This window comes from Rhinolophus hipposideros (genome assembly GCF_964194185.1).
Source record: "Rhinolophus hipposideros genome assembly, chromosome: 22".
NCBI classification, from domain to species: domain Eukaryota; kingdom Metazoa; phylum Chordata; class Mammalia; order Chiroptera; family Rhinolophidae; genus Rhinolophus; species Rhinolophus hipposideros.
The window spans coordinates 25,337,066-25,364,725 of NC_138068.1; the positions used below are offsets into that span (position 1 = coordinate 25,337,066).

The 27,660-nt window shown below is 38.3% G+C and overlaps 1 protein-coding gene across 2 annotated transcripts in view; it reads left to right on the forward strand.

Annotated features, from left to right (window-relative positions):
* Positions 1–27,660, forward strand: part of ATRN (attractin) — a 143,445-nt gene that overhangs the window by 65,890 nt on the left and 49,895 nt on the right. For both annotated transcript variants that reach the window (XM_081034073.1, XM_081034074.1), the window contains exons 12-22: positions 3,285–3,505; positions 5,468–5,589; positions 5,906–6,044; positions 7,626–7,816; positions 11,306–11,525; positions 13,138–13,323; positions 13,877–14,110; positions 17,519–17,656; positions 19,461–19,554; positions 21,428–21,480; positions 24,543–24,637. In XM_081034073.1, coding sequence (XP_080890199.1) covers positions 3,285–3,505; positions 5,468–5,589; positions 5,906–6,044; positions 7,626–7,816; positions 11,306–11,525; positions 13,138–13,323; positions 13,877–14,110; positions 17,519–17,656; positions 19,461–19,554; positions 21,428–21,480; positions 24,543–24,637 — 1,693 coding nt within the window. The remainder of the gene's footprint in view (positions 1–3,284; positions 3,506–5,467; positions 5,590–5,905; positions 6,045–7,625; positions 7,817–11,305; positions 11,526–13,137; positions 13,324–13,876; positions 14,111–17,518; positions 17,657–19,460; positions 19,555–21,427; positions 21,481–24,542; positions 24,638–27,660) is intronic.

Sequence of the window (27,660 nt, forward strand, 5' to 3'; positions counted from 1 at the left end):
GTTCTGCTCTTTCTCACTGTTCCTCTAGGACTCCCGTTAAATGTATGTTGAACATTTGGTGGTGTCCCACAGGTCTCTGAGGCTCTTGTCATTTTCTTCGATATTTTCTTTTTCTTCCGATTGTAGAAACACTATTGATCTGTCTTTAAGTTTGCTGCTTCTTTCCCTACCAGCTCAAATCTGCTGTTGAATCCTTCTAGTGAATTTTTCATTTTACTTATTGTACTTATTGTACTTTACTTATTGTACTTTTCAATTCCAAAATGTCCATTTGGGTATTCTTCATTATATATCCTTATTAATATTTTCTATCTGTTGAGTCATTGATGTCATACTTTCAGTTGATTCTTTATATATAGCTTCCTTTAGTTCTTAGAATATAGTATCTACTTTGAAGCCTTTGTTTCCTAAGTTCAACATGTGGGCCCCCTCAGAGACAATTGATTGTTTTGTTTCCTCTGTATAAGTCAGTTTTTTTTGTTTATTTGCATAGCTTCTAATATGTTGTTGAAAATTAAACATTTTAGGTAATATAGTGTAACAGGTCTGGATTCTGATTCCCCAACCATCACCACCGGTTGTTGTTTTTGCTGTTTGTTTACTGTCTTACCTAGACTAGTTCTTACAGTCTGTTTCCCCCAATGTGCCATTGCTGATTTTTATGCCTAGTTTTTTTTTTTTTTTTTTTAAACGTAACTTCTTAGGCATTGCCTCTGAGCCTCTAAGTCAGTGCAGCTTAGTGATCAGCCAGTGATTGGTCAATGGTTTTGCTTAAGCAATTTAAGCCAGTAAGGATTCCATTCTTTGCTGATGGATCTGTGTGTGCTTTGGGGGACTATATACAAGTTTCAGGAGGCTTACAAGTGTGCCCTCGTTTTTATTTTCTATGTTTTCAAGGCATCATGTTCAGCCAGAACCAAGTAGATAGAAAGGGGCTTCTCCATTATATTCTGAGCTTTTTGCCGTCATGTTCAAACACATATCTTTTCGATCCACCAGATCTGTGAAATCATTAAGGTACACTGTGATCACCATCTCTCTTAAGGGGAATTGGGCTTGACTTAAAAGGCTGGAAATCCTGACACTGGACCAAGGAAGACTTTCACTTCTGGCATCATCCAACAAAGTCTCCCACTGAGAGACAACTACCAATTTTCAAAATGATGAGCTGATTTTTAAGCATTCTCCAAAGATGACAAATGAGGTTTCATTTGTGGGGAGGAGTTGTGTATCATTATGAAGTCATGGATTTAAAAATATTTTATGTGTTTCAATCTATTATAATTTTTATTCTTATTAACTTTCAAACATTTCCCAATTTTGGTCAGGAAGTACCTCTTTATGTTAGCTCTTGATTCTTTTCGATACTACCATAGTCTTCCTTTCTTTCTGGCGTGCCAAGATCTTCTGGGCTCATCATGAACATTTCTTGTCCCAGACATGAAATTAGACTTTGCTCTAGAGTCTTAGTTTTTTTGAGGGTTGGGGGAGAAAATGGGGTTTAGATAGGACAGTGGTAAGTACTAGTCGTGTTCATTGCTACGGAGTCGTCATTGTTTCTAGGCCTTTTTAAGAAGACAAGTTAAACAGAAACTTTGTTGTTATTGTTTTCCTTAAAGAGAAAAATGAATTTGTGTGTGTGTTTGAGCTTCTTCTTCCCTTAGTAGATAAATGTTCGCACACTTTATATATACTTTTCTCTATATTTCCTTTTTTATCCCCCACATAGCCATATATCCTAGAGATTGCTCCATAGCAGTATGTAGAAATCTTCCTCATTCCTTTTTTTTCCTTTTTTCTCTTTTATTAGTTTCAGGTGCACAAAACAATGTAATAGTTCGACATTTACAATTTATATCCCTCACACTTCCTCATTCCTTTTTAAATCTACTTACTATATCATTGTGTGGATGCACCGTAGTTTATACATCACATTCCTAATTAATAGACATTTTGGGTTGTCTGAGTCTTTGCTGTTGTCATTAACTTTCGTGAGTAGTTTTGTGCATAGTTTCACGTATACTTCTTTTTGTACTTTTACTAATATATCTTTGTGACGGACTTCTGGAAATGTGATTTGAGGTTCAAATGGTAAATGCATCGTTTTGTTAGATATTGCCAAATTCCCCTTTATAGGCTGTACCATTCGTATGCCCAGAAGCTGTGTATGAGAGCTCATTTCCCCACTGCCTCATCAGTCCATTTATTTGTCAGACTTGTGTTTTGAGGTGTAGAAATATTCCCTTAGTATAATTTTAATTTGCATTTCTCTTATGACTGAAGTTAATCATCTTTTTATATGTTGGAGGCTGTTTCCATTTTTTCCCTTGCAAACTGGCTGCAGCTCTCTAAATTAGGGATACTCCTTTCCTTGTAACACAGCTTATAAATAATTTTCTCACAGTGTTTATCATTTCTCTTTTACTTTGCTTATATTCATTATTCTACTTTGCTTATATTCACTATTCATTATTTTCTATGCAAAAGTCATATAATAATCAAAATTTTCAATATTTGTTTTTTTTAATTACCTTCTGTATTTTAAGTCATGGGGATTTTTTTTCTACTCTCAGGTTATAGAGTAGTTCACCAATGTTTTCTTTTAGTGCATGTGTAGTTTCCTTTCTTTTCTTTTTTCCAGTGGTTCTCTGATCCATTTGGAATTTATCCTGGTGTAGAGAATGAGAAATGGATTCAATTTTATCGTTTTCTATATGTTTATTTAGTTATCTTGATATCACTTACTGGAAAGTCCATCTTTTCCCCACTAATTTAAGATGCCACATTGACTGTGTACTAAATTTGCATGTGCACTTTTATTTGTTTCTTATTGGTTTATATCTTCATTACACTGTTTTAATTAGGGAGGTGTTGCCTGTGCTTTTTAAATTGTACATATTTATTTTTAATATTTAAAAACATGTAGATACAGAATTATGTGTTTAATTTAAAACGATGTTAGCTTACCATGAAACTAAAATATTCCAGGGAATGCTGGTTAGAAGTCTTCAGGTTACCATGAGAACTTTTTAATATAGTTCTGTAAAAAGAAGGTGGATTATTGGAACTAATGTGGGTAGAACAGGCCAGAATGAAAGGTTGGAATTTGGGAGAGAGGGTATAAGAATGTGTTTTGAGACCTTGAAAAATAATTTCTTACAGGACTTTTCGCATATACGATTTGTTAAGATTATAAAAAGTGTATCATGCCTTTATTTGCATAAGGTTTGTTTATATAAGGTTTCAGTTTCAGGAAACTACTCTCCCCCCTTTTTTTCTTTTAGCTCCATGTATGTATTTGGTGGTTTCAATAGCCTCCTCCTCAGTGACGTCCTGGTCTTCACCTCGGAACAGTGCGAAGCACATCGGAGTGAAGCTGCTTGTGTAGCAGCAGGACCTGGCGTCCGATGTGTGTGGGACACTGGGTTATCTCAGTGTATCTCCTGGGAGTTGGCAACTGAAGCGCAAGAAGAAAAGATAAAATCAGAATGTTTTGCCAAAAGAAGTATGTTTTTTCTCTTCTTAAAGTTCAATTAATTTGAGATCTCATTTTATTTGAATATATGAACACTTTTTATGTTCATTTTATTATCCAAAATTACTTAGCAATAACTTATGCAGAGGCTTTATGGGTGTCTGAAAATTGGTTTGTAAACATCTTTACTATGGATGGGAACATGCCATGTGGCTCCTAGAAGCTGACTATGAATCACGGAGACCAAAACCTCCTTGGCATTGCAGACTTTGTATACCGACTCTGGAACCTGGCTGCAGTTGCTTTGAGGCAATACAATGCAATGATTTTTGTGTGTGTGATGGTGGAAGTGTTTTATATCTGCACTGTCCCAATATGGTAGCAACTAGCCACATGTGGCTATAAAACACTTGAAATGAGACCGGTGTGACCGAAGTACTGAATTTTTAATTTTAATTAATTTAAATTAAAAACTACATGTGGCTAGTGGTTACCATATTGCACAAGGATGAGATTAGCGGGCCAGCCCAGAGAAGCTATGTGGAGGTAGAGTGTTCTCGTAGATAGAGGTAGTGTTGCTATCTTTTCAAAGTACTATTCTTGTCTAGCTTCTCTAATTGGGCACAGCCATGATAGCAGGATAGACAGTTGCTGAGGATGAGCAGTAATCTCTGCGTCTAGAACCTCCCTTTATGTTTCCCAAGCTTTCTTCATCTTGCCTCCTTAGCTTCTTACCTTTTTACTCTGACATGTAGCACAGTGCAATCCAGTGAAGTAATATGTGAGGAAGTCCTTTTAAAGTGAGAAAAATGTCTCTGCAAAATGTTTGTTTACCTTAAGTATGTTGACTATTGAATTTCTTGACTATTATGGTGTAGTAGTTACTATGAGACTTATAGTGGATAGAGACAGCTTTCACTCTCCTGGAATGCCCCAAATTAAGCTGAACATAAATCCTCAGTAAGAACACCCAGGCAGCCTTACAGGTTCTTTGGTGGGCTGGTGAGTGCTGGAGAACTGAGATGACTAGAACCTGGTAGGGTTGGTCACTGTCTCCTAAAAGGTATAATAAAATCAATGAGATATAGTTATTTTTTAACCAGATTTTTAAAATTCAAGTTAAACGTACAAGTTTATAGGAAATAATGTTTACTTATCTTAGGTGGGTCAATATGAGCCCATTTGCTGTTAACTCATCTCAAAAATATCGCCTCCATGGTTCACTCTGCTTTCTGTTTGGGCCCAGTCCTTGGGGTGATGACCAGGGCAGGAAGAGCAACCCAGGAGCAGTTGCTGGAGTCTTTGTGAGGGAGGGCCCTGCCTTTTGTGGATTCCACCACGTGCCATGTCCATGAGTGATTGAACAGATGAGGAAATATGGTTGTGCAGCTTTTGTTGCTGACCTTGACCTGTCTACGGTCAATCAGTAGGAGATACAGCAGGTCTATAGTAATCCAGAAGTTCTCGAACTTGCACCCTTGAATTTACATATGTGTGTACAAAATGTAGCTCAGCCTAGTGCCTCCTTTGTGGTTCTGTGGTGCTACCTACTTCTGTGCCCTGATTAGCCTTTCATTTATAGCTGGGAGGAATGGCTTCGTCTCCTGCCTTACTTTGTTTGGCTCCTGGGCAGCTCTTGGTATTCATTCTATTGCTAGTTGATTTTTTTTCTTGGGAAGAAAATGTTTAAAGAACCAAACCTACTTCCATTATATCTTGTTGTTGAATTAAATTAGCCTATCTTTGTTTTTCACTTTCTTTGTACTTTTGTTGGGGGAGTGGGTACAAAATATGTCTTCAGATTGTTTTCTTGTTTTAACGTGAACACATCGATATATTTTCCTAACAGTTGCACTTCTCATTTTACTTCCCAACCCTTGTTACTTCTTTTTTTTTTTTTTACCTCAGTCTCATATTGTGCTCAGCAGCAGCTGTAATGTTGACGTTTCTGAGGAAGCTGTCACAGTTCATAAGTTTTTCTTTTCTTCATAGCTCTTGACCATGACAGGTGTGACCAGCACACGGATTGTTACAGCTGCACAGCCAACACCAACGACTGCCACTGGTGCAACGACCATTGTGTCCCTAGGAACCACAGCTGCACGGAAGGCCAGGTCAGGGGCCCTTTCTCAAGGATTTCGGGGGATGGAAAAATCCTGAATGAGGTTAGGTGTACATTATAGTGTGTATGGCATAAATACTGGCTCCGAGTCATTTTTACAACCTTCAGTATAGATTTGGATTTTATTATTGCTCAGGTTTTCTTTTAGGAAGGGATGCTCTGTACATCCTAATGCATCTTATTTGTTCATTTATCTGTTTACAACTGGCTTCCTCAGTTAGATTTTGTTGTTTTTAGTATCCTGTTTGTCTTCACCCTGAGTTTTCTCTGTGGATATAAGAGAAAAGCTTTTGTCCACTGTGTTCTAGATCTCCATTTCCAGGTATGAGAACTGCCCCAAGGATAACCCCATGTACTACTGTAACAAGAAGACCAGTTGCAGGAGCTGTGCCCTGGACCAGAACTGCCAGTGGGAGCCCCGGAATCAGGAGTGCATCGCCCTTCCCGGTAGGCCTTGCAGGAGCATCTTGTTGTGTGGGTCCCGACTCCACACACATGCCCCCAGTACTGTGCAGCCTAGATGAAACCCAGCAGAGGGGGGAACTCGTTTCATCCATTCATCCCCCACACCACTACTATAGTGTTAGTTTTAAAAACAAAATAACAATTCTTAAGTATTTGCTCCTATCCTTTGAAATAAAGTGAAGCATCATCTGCTGCTCTGGAGAACTGAATGACAGTTTGACTTCATATCATCGAGCCTGCTCTATTGTCTGTCTTCGCCCCACTCTGCTGTGGAAATGGAATAGAATACAGCGGTCTCAGCCAGTCTGCCGGGCACCTTATGAAGAGTGCTTCTTATTGATCACTGCAGTTAGTTTGTAGGAGAGATGCCCGTGTCAGCAGCACCTCCTGGGGTTCTCCCCAGCCCCAAATACATCAAGTTTAGGCACTTGTGAGGTTCGGGATGATGTGTTAGGGGGCCTGAGGCCAGCTAGCCACGACTGAAACTCTGTGATATTTTTGCTCAACCTGGATGTTCAGGAAGGGGGACTTCTGAGGCTCTGTGCAACGTCGAGGCCTGTGCAGAGCAGCTGAGTTCTATCAGGCACCTTTTGAATATTCTTTGGAAGTACATGATTCAGCTTGCATGAGTGGGCTTCTTGTTCTTTATATCACTGCATTTCAAAGCTTCAGTGCACATCAGAGTACTTGTGGAGCTTGCTAAAAGTCAGATTCTGGTACAAATCTGGGTGAGGCCCTAGAATCTATATTTTAAAAAGCAGTGACACTGATGCCACACTTTGAGAAGCAAGTCTTTATCTGCTTTTAAATGATCCCTGTCCCATGATACCTTTAATTTATTTCACTGACCATTAATGCACATTGTTGATGGTGTCTGCAGGGTCCTTTGGTTCTGGTGAAGTTGCTTTGCTCACTCGCTGTCTTCAGGAAGCCTTCACAGCTTCTGTGTAGTTCTTTGGGTGGGTTCAGGGGGGTCGCAGTAGCTGAGAGCAGGCTTGCTTTGTGCTGCAGCTGTATCACTTGGGGTTTTTCTCCCCCCCGAAAGGATCTTTCCTCCTCACTTTTGGGATGATTTGTGCACTTGATTTTACCTTCCACTTGACGTGAAAACAGTGCAACTTTTGAAGACTGTAGACTTGTCATTCACCAACTCATTTCTATTCTTGCAATTTTATACCCCACCCTTCCTAATTGTTCTTCAGAAGGAGGTTTATAAAATCCAACACTGGCATCAAACAGGCATTTTCCTCTATGATACAAGACGGTCTTTTTGAATCCAAAGTCCTGGACTATGGGCTTACACTCAATTAGGTAGATACTTACAGGACAAAGCTCTTTCAACAGAATATGTTTGTTCAGATCCAGGAAATATGGCTGATAAACATTTAAAAAATTCGTATCTTCTGTATTTGGTCCTCGGTAATGTGTCTGATGCCCTCACCACACCCTACTGAAAGATCTGGAACTCAAATCTCAAAAACCATGTAGGTTTTCAGTAATTCAAACTGGTAATATAGTAGTTTTATATGATTTCTAAAACTTTTTTTCTCTCTTTTGCAAAAGAAAATATCTGTGGCAGTGGCTGGCATTTGGTTGTAAATTCGTGTTTGAAAATTACTACTGCAAGGGAGAATTATGACAACGCGAAATTGTCCTGTAGGAACCACAATGCCTTTTTGGCTTCTCTTACATCCCAGAAGAAGGTAGAATTTGTCCTTAAGCAGCTGCGAATAATGCAGTCATCGCAGAGCATGGTGAGTTAAAATCCTGAGAACTAAAGTTTCTGATATGTACCTTTCTACTGAGGGCATAAGTGCAGCTTACCTGTGATGTGCTTGGCAGGAAGAGGGATGTATGTACAGTGTGATAGACCGTGGAACTGCACTGTCACATTCTCTTCCTCTGATACCTTCTTTCTTACCTTAAACTTTTTAACATTTATTTTTATTAGTCATATCTATTAAATGATAAAGATCGTTGAATAACTACATGTGTATTGAATAGTAATGTGTATATGCACATATCCTTGTGACATCAGTAGATGATTTCGTATCTGTTTTATCACTAGGTTCTGCTGTGGGGGAGGAGAATGTCCCTACTAATTAGCTAGGTTGAATTAAGCCACCTGAGTTTCTCAGATTTGTGGTTTTATTAGTGTGTATTATGATTTAATGTTTATCACCCTAAGAAATGTACACCCATTTGGGTCCTTTTTAGACCTGGCCAGCCCAAAAGGAGAGGGTACCTTCTTATTAAGAGCTTTTGAGCATAGAAAGGCGCCAAGTTCTCTTCCTGTCTGCCCAGTGCTTTCAGGCGGCTTGTAGTTGACATTCCACAATCACATTTGGTTGTTCTGAGTCCATGGTTCTACACTGTGGTCCTACCCTCAGTTAAGGAGACACTCCTAGGACAAAGCTTTTTAGCAACGTTGGCTTTGGTACAGAGCAGTGCAGGGGAAATGTTCGTCTAGTGAAGCAGGAGGAGGAATGAGCAACACTTCCTTGGGTGCAACCGTCTTAAGTGAGACGTGGAGTGTGGTCTGCGTCCTGGCCACATGTGGTCTCTGACCACCGAGAGGGCCATTCTGCAACCGGTAGGAGGTGCCCTATATTTCACTTTTCTCCAGTTAGTCTTTTTTTCCACAAATTTGGTATGGTGTGGACACTCAGACATTGGTAATACATTGTCTAAGTGTGGTTACCCCAGGGCCAGTATGGCTACGTTTTACATTTTATATTTTGAAAGCTTTTTCAGATTTCATAATCTCTACTGGAGACTGACTATGTTGTTTGTTTCTTTTTGCCTCACCCCTAAATGTGGGCTTCTCTCAGTATTCTGTCCTTGGCGACATGTTAGCTGATGTTACTTGTAGTCATTCCCTCAGGAAATGTATTGGCTTATAGCTTTGTTCATTACTAGTGACTCCCAATTCCATGTGTCTGAAAGAATAGCTAGTTAGAAGGATTCAGCTATCCCAGCTGGCCACAGATATCATACCTTGTCCATCTTCTCTCTTCCGCAGGTTTTCTAGCTCTAGAAGGTTCTGGGTAGTCTAATCTGCTGGGACTACCTTTATATAACAGGAATTCACAGTCCTTTGGTAAGATTGACAGATGAGAGACAACTAAAGTTCCACAGCTGTACGTTTAGACTTAGAGCCCAAGCTTAGGAGTATATGGATAAACAAAAAAGAGCACCCAACCTAGCCTTTAGGGCAGAGGTAACCTGGCTGAAAGACAGCCAGAAAGAGGTAGCCCCTACAGGTGAGGAATGAGGTGAAAAGGTAAAAAGGGAAGGGCTCTCTGTGCTTTGCTACCCCCACATGCAAGCTATGGAGATTGAGGGATGAGCTACGGTAAGAGTGTATGGCTGGATGTAGGCTGGGTGGAAGGGAATTGCTGTAGCTGGGTCACCTGAAGGATCAAGGCCAAATCCTGAGAGGCCTTGTCAAAGCTAATGGCTTTGAATTGCATTGTGAAAGTAAAGGGAAGTTATCAAAGGACTTTTGAAAAGCATTAATTTTAATTATCTTTTTTAAAAAATACATATTTCAAAGGAAATTTAGAAAATACATTAAAAATAAAATAAATATTACTCATTATAACTAAAAATAACACTTTTGGGTGTGTTTTCCTTTTAGATCTTTTAATAGGCATGCTTTTTTTTTCTTCTCAAAAACGGAAATACATTATACATTTTGTTTTGTAACTGCCAAAATAAGGAATATTTTTCATTTCCGGGCTTAACTTTATACTTTTATTTAAAAAAAAAATTTTTTTAATGCAACGGGAAGAAAATTTCAGTAGAGTAGGAGACAGAGATTCTCCCAGGGGTTTACTGTCCTATTATTCTCTATAAAATTCAGTGCCAGCCAATATCACCCAGCTAAAAGTGGAAATCTTCAATCATTTGAACTGGCCAGTACCCCAAAACAGGCTTAGTCAGTGATCTTAGGATAAGCGTATAACTAATATTTCATAAATATTGGCAACACATTAAAACCAAGCTTGGGGCAAACTGATTTTTTAGACTATTTATCTTTCCCCCCTCCTCCCCCTCCGCTCGGAACTCTCGAGGAACACACAATTCATCTAAACGCCCCTCCTCGGAGTTCAGTCACTTTTTCTGTGGAGCCCAGTGCTGGCGGCCCCTCTGAATGTGTGGTCAGCATCTGTACAAATGCATTTTATTTGCTATAGTTTGTAAAGCTGTAAAGTAAAAGAAATGAAAACCTTTTCAGCATAAACATATTTTACTTGCACTGTGTTTTTTAGCTAAAAGTAAAAGCTTAGATGAAATAAAATCAAAGTTGAGAAGAATCATCAAAAGAATGTTTCTCAGTGTGAATCAAGTGTTGAAAAATGGTTGGTGTATTTTGTCGGTAATTGTACATAATTTTTGGCACATAACATAAAAATGGCTACATAAACTAGAATTATTTTGCTAAGAGACTGTACGCGCGCTGTGGGCCAACTTTACAGACGTCCAGAGCAAAGCCCCTTCTTTGTACCTATTTTTTTATTACAAATATACTAATTGGTTCTTTATATTTTCAGAGGTTATTGTATTAAATTGTCTATTGATAGTACTTTTATGACTGTAAATACTTTGGCTTCCCCCGTGTGAACCCTCACATTAGACTTTGATTCGCGCACGTGCAAGCGAACGAAATGCTGACCAGTATTTTTTATCAACATCTGAGAACTGTTACGCCTTTTATTTTGTCTTTTAGGAAATCCCTGTCTTTCCATTTTTTCATGTAAATTTTGCACAGTTACTTGTTCATATGTAAATATTTTACTTTCAAAAATGAAGTTTTTAATTGCTATTGTTTTATATAGGGTTGAAAGAAAATTAACTCTTATTAAAAACAAATTTATCTGTAAAAAAAACAAACAAACAAACAAAAAACCAAGCTTGGGGTGACTATCTCTTCATAGCATTTGTCATAGGATGTAAAAATTCGGGAATTTGATTATGGCTTTGCTATTAATTCTTTGAAATTTTTGATAATATTATCTTCTCTGAGCTGTATTTTTGTTTTTTATAAAATGGCCATATTGAAGTGCCAGGCGTGATATATAACAAAAATGACGGTTTATCCTGATCTGCCCTGGCTGAATCAGGAGGTAGGGAGGTTTTCCTGTATTTGTGAGGTATATGTACCTTCCTGATTTTTATCTAGAAACCTGTTTTGGTCAAGATACTGATTATATTCATAGCCATGTCTGTTTTGCCTATAGTCCAAGCTGACCTTGACCCCGTGGGTTGGCCTTCGGAAGATCAATGTGTCCTACTGGTGCTGGGAAGATATGTCCCCATTCACAAATACTTTGCTACAGTGGATGCCATCAGAGCCTAGTGATGCTGGATTCTGTGGAATCTTGTCAGAACCCAGTACTCGGGGCTTGAAGGCTGCAACCTGCATCAACCCACTCAATGGTAGTGTCTGTGAAAGGCCTGGTAAGTATACGGGGGAATTATGCCGTATTGGAAGTTCATTGAAAGAGGAAACTGTAGGAGGCATAGTTAGGTATTGAGATGTATGAAATATTCATGAAAAACAGATGGAGTACTGATTTCAAGCATATGACGCAGAGTATAACCCAGAATTTTAAAAGCAGGAGGAAATAGTCTCTGATTCTGAATAGTATGAGCCATAAGCCAAAATAAAAATAACACTACTCAAAGAACTTAATATTCTGATTTAACAATGAGATTGATTGGTTTGTTGACCACAGAAAGTATTGAGAATTGCTCTGAAAGGCAAATTTCTTAGTGTTGGCAGAGAAATCTTGTGGAAGAAAGAACCAGCAATACAAATAAAAGCAAAGAAAAGATTGGAACAGACAGTGTAGGACAAAAGGGACAGTGGAGAGAAAAATGATGACAGCAGTTCTCATCAAAAACAGAAACAACCTGGGCGGCCGGATGGCTCAGTTGGTTAGAGCAGAAGCTCTGAACAACAGGGTTGCCGGTTCGATTCCCACATGGGCCAGTCTACAACTAGACTGAAGACAATGAGCTGCCACTGAGCTTCCGGAGGGTTGGCCAGATGGCTCAGTTGGTTAGAGCGTGAGCTCTCAGCAGCAAGGTTGCTGGTTCAATTCCCACATAGGATGGTGGGCTGCGCCCCCTGCAACTAAGATTGAAAACGACGACTGGACTTGGAGCTGAGCTGTTCCCTCCACAACTAGATTAAAGGACAACAACTTGGAGCTGGTGGGCCCTGGAGAAACATACTGTTCCCCAATATTCCCCAACAAAATTTATTTTTAAAAAAGCAAAAACGAAAAACAAAAAAATCTGAGCAACCTGATGTGCTAAAGCTGTGGGGGAATACTAAGGAACGAACACTTTGAGTCGCTTCACAGGTTTGAAACTGTCCTCTGGGCTAAATTTGGGTATCTTAAAGGCAGGCCCAGGGCAGCATCTGCAGCATGCAGACAAGCCCAAAATGAGCGTCTTCCTGCGGAGGGACTCACAAGCAACAGGTGGGATTTTGTGAGCACTTTTGGGAGGCTGGACTCCACTGCCATCATGTCTCCTGTTAGGAAGGTGATGTAATTTGAGGAATATGGAGACATAGAAGAGAAGTCTTAGCACTGTAGGACTCATCGTAAAATATAATTTCTAAAGTTCCTATATGGGAACCTTTCTGCCATTTTGGATCCTGCATGCTTTGGTGGACTTAATGCTGTGGTCCTTTCCTGCAAATGTACCAAGATAGGACTTCGCATGTTTAGGTGGGTGGTAAAACCCTTGAAGGTCAGCCTGCGTCCCCTGTACGGTAAGGATCTTTAGAACCCCTACTTGTACGGGAAGGTTAGCTTGTTCCCTCATGTCTGTCCTTAATGCTCTTTGAAAAGAACAACAGTTTTTCCCCCCAAGTGTATAAATAAACTTGACTAAACAGTACATGGTGACTCTAATGTTTTCTAGTTTGTCCTTCATTTAGTGGAGTCCACTGAACTGATTTCATGGCACACTAGTGGGTCACAGCCCACACTGAAAAGCCTTTGACCTTGGCTGACATGGTGGGAACTCTAAGTGTCTCTCTTGGTTATTTCCCCAGCGAACCACAGCGCCAAGCAGTGCCGGACGCCTTGTGCCTTGCGGACGGCGTGTGGAGAGTGCACGAGTGGCAGCTCTGAGTGCATGTGGTGCAGCAACATGAAGCAGTGCGTGGACTCCAATGCCTACGTCGCCTCTTTCCCCTTTGGCCAGTGTATGGAGTGGTATACCATGAGCAGCTGCCCCCGTAAGTGAGAAGGGAGCCCAAGCCACTCGTGAGTGCCCTGTGTGTGGGTGACTACTCCTGCTGTGGGGCAGTACTGGTGGCCTCTGAACATTTTAGGCACAAGACTGGATTTGACCTTGTGCCCTGGTCTGTCCAGAGACTGCCTGATGAGGACCTTCATACCGAATGTAGCACAATAACACAAGTAAATAAATGCAGGATAGATCACAGAGTACAGAAATAACTTGCCCAGCTTCAGTATCACATTCCCCAATCTGTGTAAGGTTGCCACATCTTCATATTCTAATTCATTAAAGCAAGTGCTTTCCAATAGGTGACCTCTAGAGTCCCTTTTGTCTCCAGCAGTCTGGGATTGAGAGAGGAGGGAAGGAGTCCGTTTCATGTTGGGCAAGATATTGAGCTCCTCAAGTTTATCATGTCATTTAAACAATCATAACAAAATATGAATTTTGACTCACGGATTTTGAATAGTTTGTCAAAGGAAAAGATAATTTAAATGCAGTGAATTTAGATCTACATGTGATAGTGAATTGCAACTTCTGTTTTTTAACAGCTGAAAATTGTTCAGGCTACTGTACCTGTAGTCATTGCTTGGAGCAACCAGGCTGCGGCTGGTGTACCGATCCCAGCAATACTGGCAAAGGGAAATGCATAGAGGGCTCCTATAAAGGACCAGTGAAGATGCCTTCTCAGGCCCCTACAGGAAATTTCTACCCGCAGCCCCTTCTCAATTCCAGCATGTGCCTGGAGGACAGCAGATATAACTGGTCTTTCATTCATTGTCCAGGTAAGATGTCTCGTGTATACAAAATCAAGCGTTTCACTACCTGCTTACAAAGACTAAAACCTTGAAAGCTACATTACTTCAATGGATTTCCTGTAAGAAAAAATATAACATCATTTTAGGAGAAACACTTTTACATGTAAAATATTTTTACTGTCAGTTAATGAAAATGCTGAGAATTTCAAGTGAGTTGTTTTGCTGACTTTTATTACAAACGTAATGAAATAAGATCATTATAAAAAATTTAATATTACAGATGTAGATAAAATAAAAACTGGAATTTCTCTTTTCATCTCCAGTTCTCTGTACCCTTTATCAGGCTGAGAAGTTTTCCTTCTGTTTCTAGCGTTTAAAGGGTTTTTGTCATGAATGGGTGCTAGATTTTGTCAAATGCTTTTTCTGTTATCTGTTGTAATGATCACGTGGGTTTTGTCCTTTCATCTATTAATACCGTGTATTACATTGATTTAAGGATGTTAAAACAGCCTTGCATTTCTGGGATTAAAGCCATTTGTTCATGATGTATAATCCTTTTCAATTTGTTGCTGAATTCAGTTTGCTAGTTGGGGATTTTGTGTCTGTATTCATGAGGGATTTCTTTTTTGTGATGACAGTCTGGCTTTGGGATCAGGGTATTACTGGCTTCATAGAGTGAGTTGGGAAGTATTCCCTCCTCCTCTATTTACTTGGAAGAGTTTGCAAAGGATTGGCATTAACTCTTATTTAAGTGTTGATAGAATTTACCAGTGAAGCCATCTGGGCTTGAACTTTTCTTTGTGGGAAGAGTTTTGATTATTAATTCAATCTCTTTACTTACTATAGTCTATTCAAGTGTTCTGTTTCTGCCTTGAGTCAGTTTTGGTAATCTGGGTTTTTCTAGGAATTTGTCCATTTCATCGAAGTGATCAAATTTATTGGCACACAGTTGTATTTTCTTGCAGGTAATTCTTAGCCATATGTGTTCTTCTGTTTAACCTATTGAGGGTTTTTTGTTTTTTGTCTGATTTTGTTTTATCCTTTTTCATTTTGCAAGGTCTAAATATTGTGAGGTTTTATTTTTTCAGAGTTTGCTTTCTTATTTTATGGGTGCAATAATCTCTCAAGCCTCTTTGAATATACCAAAATTAGTATTTTTCGTTCTCTTAAGTTTCTTGCATTAACCATTCCTTCAGAGTTAGTTGCTCTGCATGTTTATCCAGGTAGTGCTTACTTAGGTTGATGATTTTCTTGTACTGGTGGCTCCTCAAGATTGATTTGTATTTAAAACTGAATGTCTAGACTTATCAGTATTAGGTGTACAGAGCTGTTGTGAAGGTGTGGTACGCTGTCCTAAGTTAGAGGCTGGCTAGCCAGCAATAGGGCTCTCCAGCTCTGGTCTGCTTTGACTGTTACTAAGTGGTCTGCGTTCCTCCCTCAGTGGAGAAGAAAGAAGCAGCAGGCCAGGGGCATGGATGCATTTGACATGTTTATGGTTGTCCCAAGTACCCCTCCACCATGGGTGTTATGGCAACCTAAAGATAGCTGGGCTATTGCCCTGGTTTTTCTTTATGTCCTCAACCTCCCCTCCCCTGCCCACCCTACAGAACTTAACCTTTCCTACTGCAGTTCCTGGACAGATGCCTCAGGTAGCTGTTGAGCAGGCACAGAGCATGTCATGAGGGACTTCCTGCTGTCCATCACTCTCCTAAGGCCTGCTCTGGCTCTCAGCCTCTGCTGGGTTGTTCAGATGTCAATTGGGAAAGGGCATTTAGTCAATCTGAGAGTCCCTTCCTTCTACCCTAGGATTCAGGTGTCTCAACTCCCCTTTTTCTGTCAGATCGGCCCTGTCTGCTTTATAATTTTTAGAAATTCCTCAATACTTAAGAAGTATCTCCCAATACTTCTGATAGCACTTTTTCCTCTTATCCCATACTCCTGTTGATTATCTTTGTTTTTACATGTGTTCTGCAATGTCAGTAGGATTTTGAAGGTGAGAGAAACTATATGTTCAGTCTTTTTATCTTGAACCAGAATACAGATTTTTTTGTTTTGGTAAATGATTTTAGGTATTACATTTTCTGTGTGTATTGTGCTTTGCCATTTTGCTCTATAGTCAGCCCTCTGTATCTGTGGGTTCTGCATCTGCGGATACAAAGGGCCGACTAAGGGACTTGAGCGCCTGCAGATACTGAGGGATGATTATATATATAGTTTCTCATCTTTACAGGAGCAACGTGTATATATCACACATTTAAAGTAATTTGGGTGCAGTCATAACTGACGTAGTTATTTTTTTAAGTTTTTCAACTGCATTTTATATAGAATGACTCAAATACCTGCAGGGATAGGGTAGAAAACGTGGTAAACAGGACAGGTGCAAAGCTATGGAACGTTGCTGAGATGGTAAAAAAACAAAAAAAACAAAAACAAAAAACTGTATCACGTTGATCAACTAGGACAGATCTGGAAAAGTTGCTACAAGAATATGTCTTAGATAATTAGCATGAAAAAGAAATGAAAATTATGTTATGTGATGCAGGTGTTTACTAACTATGGTGATAATCATTTGGCAACAAATAAGTATCGAATCAACACATGTACATCTTAAACTTACACAATGTTGTATGTCAGTTATAGCTCAATAAAGCTGGGGGGAAAAAAGATCTGCAGAACCAGAGATTCTGTTCACTGTGGTACAGGCTGTGTGCTATGAGAGTGGCTCCCCCCACCCACAGCCTGTACAGCTGTCCTGAGAAGTCCAGACTTCTATGCCTTTCTAGTAAAATCCTGTGTGTATCAGGAATCTTATTAGTTCAACTTATGGAAATGTTTATATATAAAGATGGCTATTTTTCTGAAAATAAAAAATTGAAAGTAAACTAAATATCAGATGTAAGGGAATGGTTAAATGACTGTTACATTTCATAGAAATCATTATGCCATTTAAAGTTTTGTTTACGATTGATGAAGTAACATGATAAAATAATTGTGACCGACGTAAAAAAAATCAAACTTTAGTATTAATATGAACACAAATGTGTAAAACTCTGTAGAAAAAATACTGGAAGGAAAGATTCCAAATGTGAGCAGTGATCTTTGGGTGGTGGAATTACATATGATTTTTCCCCTTATAGTTTTCAAATTTATTATCATGAGCATATATTATTTTTTACATTGACTAACAGCATAAGTTATTTTTTTTTAAATGGCTATGGCCTTTAACCTTGCTGTGGTATATTTCCGATTTTCTGGGCTACCTCTTTTTTGATGTTTTGATCTTATTTCTCCAACTAGTTTTTAGTGGGCCAGTTTTGATGATTTTGTATTAGAAGCAATAAGGAACTTAAACAGATAATTGCAAATAAATTTTGTGGAACTTACTCCACCCAGTTTTACTATGGGATGGGCCGCTGAAAATTATTTTTCTTTCAGCTTGCCAGTGCAATGGCCACAGCAAATGCATTAATCAGAGTATCTGTGAGAAGTGTGAGAACCTGACCACCGGCAAGCACTGCGAGACCTGCATATCTGGCTTTTATGGTGATCCCACCAACGGGGGGAAATGTCAGCGTAAGTCAAATCCATCCGTCAGGGTTACTGATTGCAACCCAGGAGGAACATAGTGCTCCTATTTGACTTAAATATCTAGGAGAAAAGAAGCCACTTGATTTTGGATACTGCATTTCTTAAGTCATGCTTGTCAGGAGCTCCCACAGTAGATGGGAGCAATTCTTCTTCTAATGTCAGTTCCCACCACTCTCAAATAAAATTTCTCGCTCAGATTAAAAGATATTCAGTAAAAATATTTCCCCACTCCTTGTGAAGAGACTTCATTAGATAGTAATCTGAGTACCTAAGTGATTGATAAATGTATACAAGGCATTGTGCTGGCAGCCACCCAAGACACAGTTGCTTTTATTATCCCTGTGATCAAGTGACCTGCCCAAGTTCTCACTGGGAGATGTGGCTCCACTGGGAACCCCGTTCAGGATGTGTGACTAACTGCTGAGTGTGGTTGTGCCTCCACGTACTTGGACTGACAACCAGATACGCTGGGTCTGTGCCTTGTTGCCATCATCTCCACATCTGCAACTGCCATCTAGAAAAAACTACATCATCTTCTGTGGCATTTCTGGGGCCTGAGTGCAATTGTCTAGACTTTAGAGCTAGCTTTCTTTTTCAGAGTTGCAATTCACAATAGAAAGCACAATTTTAAAATGCTGTGAGGGGCACCAAGTCCTCTTAGAATTGTATTTCAGCTAAGGACAATACCCATGATTTCTTGAACGCTTCCTGTGTTTCGTTCATGTCTGATCTCATTTAATCCTCACAACAACCCTGTGAGATGGGTACTGTTATTATTCCATCATATAGACAAGGAAACTGAGACTTAGAGGGCTTAAATAGCATGCCCAGAGTTACAAAGGAGCTAAGTGGAGGGGACTGAACTCAAATCCAGGCACTGACTTCAGATCTTTGCTTCTCACTAATACACTGCGCCCCGTCTCTATACTCAGCTGAGTCCAGTGTTGAACGCTTGTGTTTCTGACTCCAGTACGCACGTTCTTAACTGCTGCACTATTCTATTACACAGGTTTCTTTGGTTGATTTCTTTTCTCTCCACAAGATTTATTTAAAAAATACACCTATCTCCAGCCTAATACCTTTAATTTAGTCACAGAAAAACAGGGTATAAAGTGAAAGATATTTAGCATACTGAAGTATAAAATTTATCATAGCTCACACACGAGATGAGAAAAGGTGGAGAGGTGTTGATGTCTAGAGGAGGGAGATGGTAAGAGTTGTTTTCTAAAATGAAGGCTAAGAAGAAGACTGGGAAGGGTGGTGTGTCATGAAGGGCCTCTGAAATGCTGACCTGCCGTTGGAATCCCACCCAGAGCCCTGGTGTAGTTTGAAACGTGACCAGTGTGGAGAAGGCACATCAGCTGAGGCTGAGCTCAGCCTAACCAGCCTTCCCTCAGGGGCGGTCATCACTCAAAGCATCTCCATGGGGGCAGGGACTGTCTGTGTCCCTGACCCCACTGGCTGACACACTGGGGAATCTTCATAAATGTTTATTAAATGAATGGAAGAATTATAAGAGTGAAAAACAGAGTCTGTTGAAAAATATCAAAATAGTGGTTGCTTCAGATGGCAGGAGAAAATAGCATTCTTTCCTCCTGTCCTTGGGCTTTGGTTCCTTTAATGTTGCCTTTACATTATCTGAGATAAATCATTAGCAGAAAAACATAAATCTTGTTGATTAAATGCTTTTATTTTCATCTTGGCTTTCCTATCAAATCCAATTCAGACAAAATGGTCGTAGAAAAAGTCTCTGACAGTCGTGACCTCTGTTCCTTTCCCTCCTCCCCAGCATGCAAGTGCAATGGGCACGCATCCCTATGCAACACCAACACGGGCAAGTGCTTCTGCACCACCAAGGGCGTCAAGGGGGATGAGTGCCAGCTGTAAGTACCACCCTCCCGGCGGATTTAGTGACAGCTCGATCTTGATCAACTTTCATACTGAAGAGGTTGTCAGTTTAGCAGTAGTTCCTTAAGGCCCTTTAATTCACATTTTTATGTGACGCGGACATTTCCTGGGTTGCTGCCTTGGACTAGTCTTTAACTTGAGCCACTCCTCGATTTTTGTCATGTCAGGACATTGCACCCTTTTCCCAAAGAGCGGCTTGGAAGAGTTGGTGTTCCAGGACAGTATTTCATTTGACGTTTTGGTTGTGTAATAGTAGTGATGATCCTCTTGCCTTGAACACATGCCTCCCTAGTCTTTCATTTTCCTTGGTGAAGTGTGGCAGGTATCTTCCAGGGGAGACTCTAGGATCCCCGGCCATGAGGATGCAGATGGCATCAGACAGACATGGAATTCCAGCCCTGGCTGTGCCTTCACAGAGCAGGGTATTCTTGAGGCAAATCATTTAACTGCACTGAACCTCAGTTTCCCCATCTATCAACAGTGGGGCTATCAATAATTGTTTTTAGTGCCCTGGGCAGTTGAAAGAAGTGAGATTATTCCACGGTTAATATATACCTGTCTGCCTCATCAGAAAACTCACAGAACACATGCTCCAGGTTTACTCATTCTCTCTAGAAGAGACTTAGTGAGAAATGTTAAGTAGTACCCTGTTACCCCGAAAATAAGACCTAACTGGAATTTAAGCCCTAATGCGTCTTTTGGAGCAAAAATTAATATAAGACCCGGTCTTATTTTTGGGGAAATATGGTAGCTTGGCCCTCCCAGGAGGTACCATATTTCCCCAAAAATAAGACCTGGTCTTACATTAATTTTTGTTGCAAATGATGCATTAGGGCTTATTTTTCGGTTAGGTCTTATTTTCGGGGAAACACGGTAATAATGCTATCAGTAACTGAGGCCTTGTTAGTGGTGTTCAGGAGGGATTGCTCTGTTTACATGTTCCAGTGTACACCAATGTATACGTTTACTGGTTTCATGCTGCCCTAAAGCCAATATGTCTAAGAAGAAGAAAAGTCTAACCAAAGATTAAATTTTTGAATCTACATTCCTTTAAACAGCAAAATGTAACAGAGCAAAATCAATTACTCCTGCCCTCAGTTTTGACATACAAGGAAGAAATGAGGTGTAGGTCCAGTGAAAAACTTTCTTTCTTTTCAAGAGATTTAAATATAAGCAGTGCTGATAATCACCCTGGATAAAAGAACACAATCTCCCTGTGTTATTTATGTGGTAAAGTGCTTGACCCGAGCTTTCCCCGTCTTTCCTCATAGTTCGTAGCTGTTGTGCCTGCCTAAATGGTTTCGCTGATGTTTATAGATGATATCTATGGGGAAATTAATACTTCTTTTTAACTAGAATTTATTATTTTTTTCTCCAGACTGGTGAACCATGTCCACGGTTTTTAAAAAAAGATTCTTTGTGGTTAGCCTTCTCTCACTTGTATTTAAAGAATAGGATCAGTTTATCCAGGGAGAATAGGAAAGAAGTGAGAAATGAATATGTGAAAAATGTCTTCACAGCACTTTTAGAAGAATATTTCGTCCACACAAAAGTGAAAATGTGTTTTCCATAATTATAAGTTAGGGTCTAGATTCATCGTATCTGGATTTATCTCATGTGCTTTAGCCAGTGTGTACCAGTCGGTGGTGGTGTGAACTGCCGGGCAGTCAGCACTGAAAATGAACGCAAACTCTCGTTACTTCACCGGACTTGAGTAACAGTGCAGAATGTAATTATACTAACTCAAAACTAGTTTATGTTAAAGGATTTGCTGGATTTAAAAAATGATTGTAGATTCTCTTTTAAATAGCACTAGAAAATAACATTCATTTTTTTCCCCCCTGCTAGATGTGAGGTAGAAAATCGATACCAGGGAAACCCTCTCAAAGGAACATGTTACTGTAAGTGGTTTCGTAATTAATTCTTATGTGTCTAGCAGCAAAGTAGTTTAGTAAAACTTCATTATTGTCTTTAACATGGTTTGAAAATATTAAGTGCTATTGCAACATAACAGTCACCCACGGAAGTGTCCCCTGATTTGATGTATTTACATTCTATTAAGTTTAATACATACATGAACACTATTTTAAACTGTTTCAATTGTGGCTGCGGTTTATGTTAATACATCCATAGCAGATATCAGGCAAGTGTACAGAGATACACATCTCTGGTTTCCTTGTTTATGTTCACTTGAAACCTTGTTTCATTTGCCATTACGTGGTTGGAGTCAGCATATTTCATATTTTAGGCTATAGATGAAAAACAGAATTCTTAAAATACATTGAAATTACCATTCTCTCTGAAATTGATTTGTGTTGACTACTTATTTAGGAAATAATTTATAAAATAAATCTCTAATGATTAACTTGTAATGAAAGGTAAATCTGGCAAGGTGATCAGGTCCTTATGGATAAATGCATTTCCTTCCAGTAGGCCAGATTATGGAATGAGAGAAAAAAGAGTTAATGTTTTGGTATCTCCACTATAATTATGTCCCTGCTTTCCTGAATTGAATAGTGTCCCTTCAAAATTCATGTCCACCTGGAATAAATGTAAAAATATATATGTTTTCTAGAAGAAAACAAGAGAAACATTTCATGATCTTGTGTAGAAGAAAGAGTTCCTAGATATGATTCCAAAAGTACAGTTCATAAAAGAAAAAGTTATTTAGTGGGACTTACCAAAATTTAAAACTTATATTTTAGAAAACACCATTAAAAAAATAAAAAACAAGCCACAGACTAGAGAAAATGATTGCAAAAGCATATGTATAATTGGTAAAGAGCTTGTATCCAGAATATAAGAACTCTTACAACTGAATAAGGAGACAATTCCAGTTAAAAACAGGCAAAGATCTGAATAGACATTTCACCAAAAAAATACATGAATGGCCAATAGCACATGAAAAAGTGGTTAACCTCATTAAACATTTGGGATATGTGTATTAAAACCACAGTGAGATGTAACCCTAGAATAACTAGAACCAAACGCCAATACTAAAGCTTAATAGAAGACAACTGGATTCTCACGTCACATCTCTTTCTACATCCTGTTGCAATACATCTGTGGTAAAAGTACATGAAAAAGACATTTAGTTGGAAAAGATGGAGTATTTTAATAACCTTTTCAGATAATTATGGATGTTATCCTTTGATACTGTACCAAAACCAGCAAACTGGCCTTTTTTTTAAATGTTAGTTGCCATGTGGAACCTAAAACCACATCAGTGAATTTTTTGTAATCTCGTACATTATATTTATCTATCTATCTTGAAAAATAAAAGCCAATACCAGGTTTTAACAATGATGTAGAGAAATTTCATACATTCTTTGTGGGATGTGAAATGGGATAGCCACTTTGGAAAACCATTTGGCAGTTTCTTTTTTTTTCTTTGTTGAATAATTTGTATTAGTTTCGAGTGTACAAAACAACATAATGATTAGACACTTACACCCTGGCAGTTTCTTAAACAGTTAAAAATATTTTGCATAGCAAAGGAAACCATCAACAAAACAAAAAGACACCTATCAAATGGGAAAAGATACTTGCCAATGATACATCTGGTACTATAAATTTTAAATACCTAAATTTATAAAGAACTCATGCAACTCAACACCAAAAAAAACCAAACAGTCCAATTAAAAAATGGGCCAAGGATCTAAATAGACATTTCTCCAAAGAGTACATACAGATGCTAGTAGACATATGAAGAGACACTAAACGTCACTAATCATCAGAGAAGTAAATGCAAATTAAAATCAAATGAGATATCAGTTCACACCAGTCAGAATGGCTGTCATCAATAAATCAAAAAACAACCTGTGTTGGCAAGAAAAGGAAACCCTTGTACACTTTTGATGGGAGTGCAAATTGGTGCAGCCACTACGGAAAACAGTTTGGAGGTTCCTCAAAAAATTAAAAAGAAAAATTAAAAAGAAAAATTAAAAAGAAAAAATTAAAAAGAGTTGGGTCTTTATGACCCAGCAATTCCACTTCTGGGTATTTATCTGAAGAAATCCAAAACAGTAATTCAAAAAGATACATGCACCCCTGTGTTCACTGCAGCGCTATTTATAATAGCCAAGACATGGAGCATCCTAAGTGCCCACCAGTAGATGACTGGATAAAGAATATATGGTAACGTGGATGGACCTAGAGGGCATTATGCTAAGAGAACTAAGTCAGACACAGAAAGACAAAAACCATATGATCTCATTTATATGTGGAATCTAAAGAACAAAATAAAAAAAAAAAATCCATAGATACAGAGAACAAACTGATGGTTGCCAAAGGGGAGAGGGCTTAGGGGCTAGGTGAAAAAACGGATTAAGTATAAATTGGTAGTTACAGAATAGTCACGGGGATGTAAAGTAAAGCATAGAAATACAGTCAATAATATTGTAACAATTGTGTATAGTGCCAAGTGGGTACTAGACTAATGGGTGATGTGTCACTTCATATATTATATAAATGTCTAACCACTACTCTGTACACCTGATACTAATATAAAGTAATATTAAATGACAATTATATTTGAAAAATAATAAATAAATGAATAATTTTAAAAGACTGCATACTGAATACTGCCTTTGAAATTCAAAGTCTTCTGTGAAAAAAAAAAAGCAATTAAAAGTAAAATTACCAACAACTCCTCATTTATAGCACTGTATCGTTAAGCAAACCATAGCACATAATAGATGTTTAGTTAGTAGGTGAGTTAGGTTGAAACTTAAAATTTCAACCAAGGTCATGATATAAGGAGGGTTTGGTGGGTTAACCCAAACAAAATGATACTGCCCACAGACTTGATTTCTTTTGAAAAACTCCCATTCCCTGGTATAAGTGAGCCAAAATTGCTTTCCTGGCTAGTGAATATTTATGAGAAAATTAAGTTGTGTCTCCCGAGACCTGTTCTGTTTTGTTTTATTTCACTTTTTAAATATGCATGTCTGTCTTTCCATAGATACTCTTCTTATTGACTATCAGTTCACCTTTAGCCTATCCCAGGAGGATGACCGCTATTACACAGCCATCAATTTTGTGGCTACACCTGATGAAGTAAGATTTAAAAGTCTGCTCATTTTGTTTTGAATTTGTGTGGGTCTTTTTCTTGGTCATTATGGATAGAAGCACTGCCTTAGCAGTGGTCTCCAGAGTGAAGCACACAGAATGATGTTTAGAGGCATAGGAAAGAAATATCAGAACCTACAGTTTATCTCCTGTCCGTCTAACAGGCAAGAACACAGTGTTACTAAGATTTACCAGAATCTGATACACAGACTGACATTGACTCCACACATACGCATACTTGGTTTGCTGATCACCCCATTGCATCCCCATACAGATAAAGAGAAGAGACTGCAAGGGGAACTCCCCCATCAGAGGGGCAGATGACAGAGCCCAGACTTACTCTTACTTCCAAGGCTTAGGAAGCATCCACAAAGAAATTGTGGATAGAAATTCGTTCCACTGATGCAGGAAGTTGGGAAAGGTGACACTTCTGCTCCTAGAATAAGTTGTTAGCCTCATTAGGAGGTAAAAACAGCAAAGGTTTAATCGAGTCCAACAAAAAGTCAGCCAGAAATCATTGAAATTATAAAGAGGACTATTTGAAATGTAAATTTATGTCTACTGTCGTTAAGGATGAACCCCATCCTGCCGTAAGGTACCTAGTGGTAGAGGGGAGCCAATACAGCATGACATTTAAAAGTGAAGCTTCTAGAACATGGAGACACACCTACGCAATTTCTTCAATGAAACATAAAGTCATTCAATACCCACTCCAGTATATAGTGCAGTTTTTCTAAACTTGATGGTAAGTTATTTATGAACCTCCTTGGAAGTTTCTAATTTCTCATCAATATACACAATGCCATTTACCATTACAAAATTCCCGTCACGGTAAGTGTGGCAAATAATACATGGAAAACGATACGACAGTAAGCCAAAGTGTATTCCTCTGTTAACAATTGGTGTCAACAAACATTGCTAAATTAAAATAAATAAAATAGATCAGTAATAGAATAAAGTCCACAGTGTGGGATGTTTACTATACAATTAAATGAAAATAAGATTTGTTTTTTTTATAGCCCATTTCAATGATAAAATCAAGAAGAGATAATACTAGAGAAGATCCAGTCTCATGAGTGAATAGCTTTTGAAGTAAAAATAATAAATGACTTTAAATGAAAATATTTTGTGGCAAAATTGTGTAGTGACAAAATTGTGTCAAGTCACTCATTTGACTTGAGTGGCTGTGTTAAGTGGAATTTAAGAAAAAAAGGTTTTACAATAAGGTTATAGCAAAAGTCGCACATGAAATTTATTTACTACCTTATTCAGAAACAAGTGGTTGAGGTGCTCAGTCTTTTAGGAAGTAATTGATGTTGTTAAGTTTATTTTAAATAAACATAATAGTACTTGGTAATACTTCTTATCAAGGTGGGGAGTAATGGTGAAAGTCTTTGGACCTCTCTGGAGTTCCCTGTTTATCTTATGACAGGATATTTAATAGTTATCCAGTGCAGTGTGTGTACTTCCTGTCTTATACCAAAGCACTAGCATTTCAAGTTTATTGATCCTTTCCGAGGATTGTTAGTAATAGTTAGTAGTGTGCTACTACTAACAATTTTATTAAAAATATTGAAATATTAAAAATAAATACTTTGAGCTATCCCTTCAAGAGGAAGATGAGATTATATCCGTAAATGAGAAAGTAACTGCTTTGTGAGAGAAACTTCTGCTTTGAAGATCACATTTTGAAAATGGTTATTTGGAAATGTTTCCGTTGTTGTGATTTTTTTTCCTGTAAAAACTATCAAAATTAAAAAAATCTATCAAAACAACATCCTTAAAAGTCTTAATTTTCTAACTTATTTTATGATCTTAGAAAATGAAAAATTTCAGCAGGATTGGATCCATTTGTGAACATAAGATCTGATTCATTTGCAGAAATGACTCTTTGACTCCAAGAAAGAGATTTATTTGCCAAATTTCAGTGAAAACTAAAAATTAGTATTATAATTTACCCAGCATGGCCAACAGTACACTTCTTCTAGTTGGCTCAACACATTTCTCACAGATATCTTTTCAGTCATTAAAACCAAGAATCAAAATAAACTAAACTAGCTCTTCACATCACTATCTCTACGTGGTAAACAAGATTTTCAAAGCTAATAAAGTACATTCAGTCATCTCTCTCTGAAATAGTATTTTTAGGGAGAGAAAAATGTTATTCAAATCATGAATACAAACAAATTTTTTTTTATTTAGTTTATTTCAGCTTGTAAAGCATATAATGCTTTTTTATTTATTTATTTTTTTACCAATTTCCTTTTTGGAGAACTTTATGTAATCTATCTATCAGGTCAGAAGCACATAGGTTGAATTTATAAATACAGATTAAGTGTTTATATGTATGAATACACGTATGTATTCATATGTATTCATACACAATAGATTATTACAAGTCAAGTGTTTTTACTGTCCAGATGTTTGGATTCCCAGAGGATGCTTAGGAGATTGAGCTCCCTAACGTAGGTAACATAGGTCATGGGGACTTAAGTCACTGTGATCTGGTGAGGGTCTTTCTTTTTTATTTTAATTTTTTATTGGGGAATGTTGGTGAACAGTGTGTTTCTCCAGGGCCCATGAGCTCCAAGTTGTTGTCCTTCAGTCTCGTTGTGGAGGGCGCAGCTCAGCTCCAAGTCCAGTCGCCGTTTTCAGTCTTTAGTTGCAGGGGGTGCAGCTCACCATCCCATGCGGAAATTGAACCTGCAACCTTGTTGAGAGCTCACACTCTAACCAACTGAGCCACCCGGCCACCCAAGGGTCTTTCTTAAAAATATTTTTCATGGAGTTAGGCATTTAATAAAACATTACATTCCATATACTTTTATGAGCGAGAAATGAAATTTATTTGGGTTATGTTGCTTATGTTGGTTAGAAATTTTGCTAACTTCTGTGAGTTTCTCTTAAGACATTGTAAAATATCTGCTTTATAATTAAGAAAAATGAGAGTAGTGAAATTTAATTACTGCTTTATTTTAAAATCTGAAAACTGTTATAGTTAATTTTCTAAT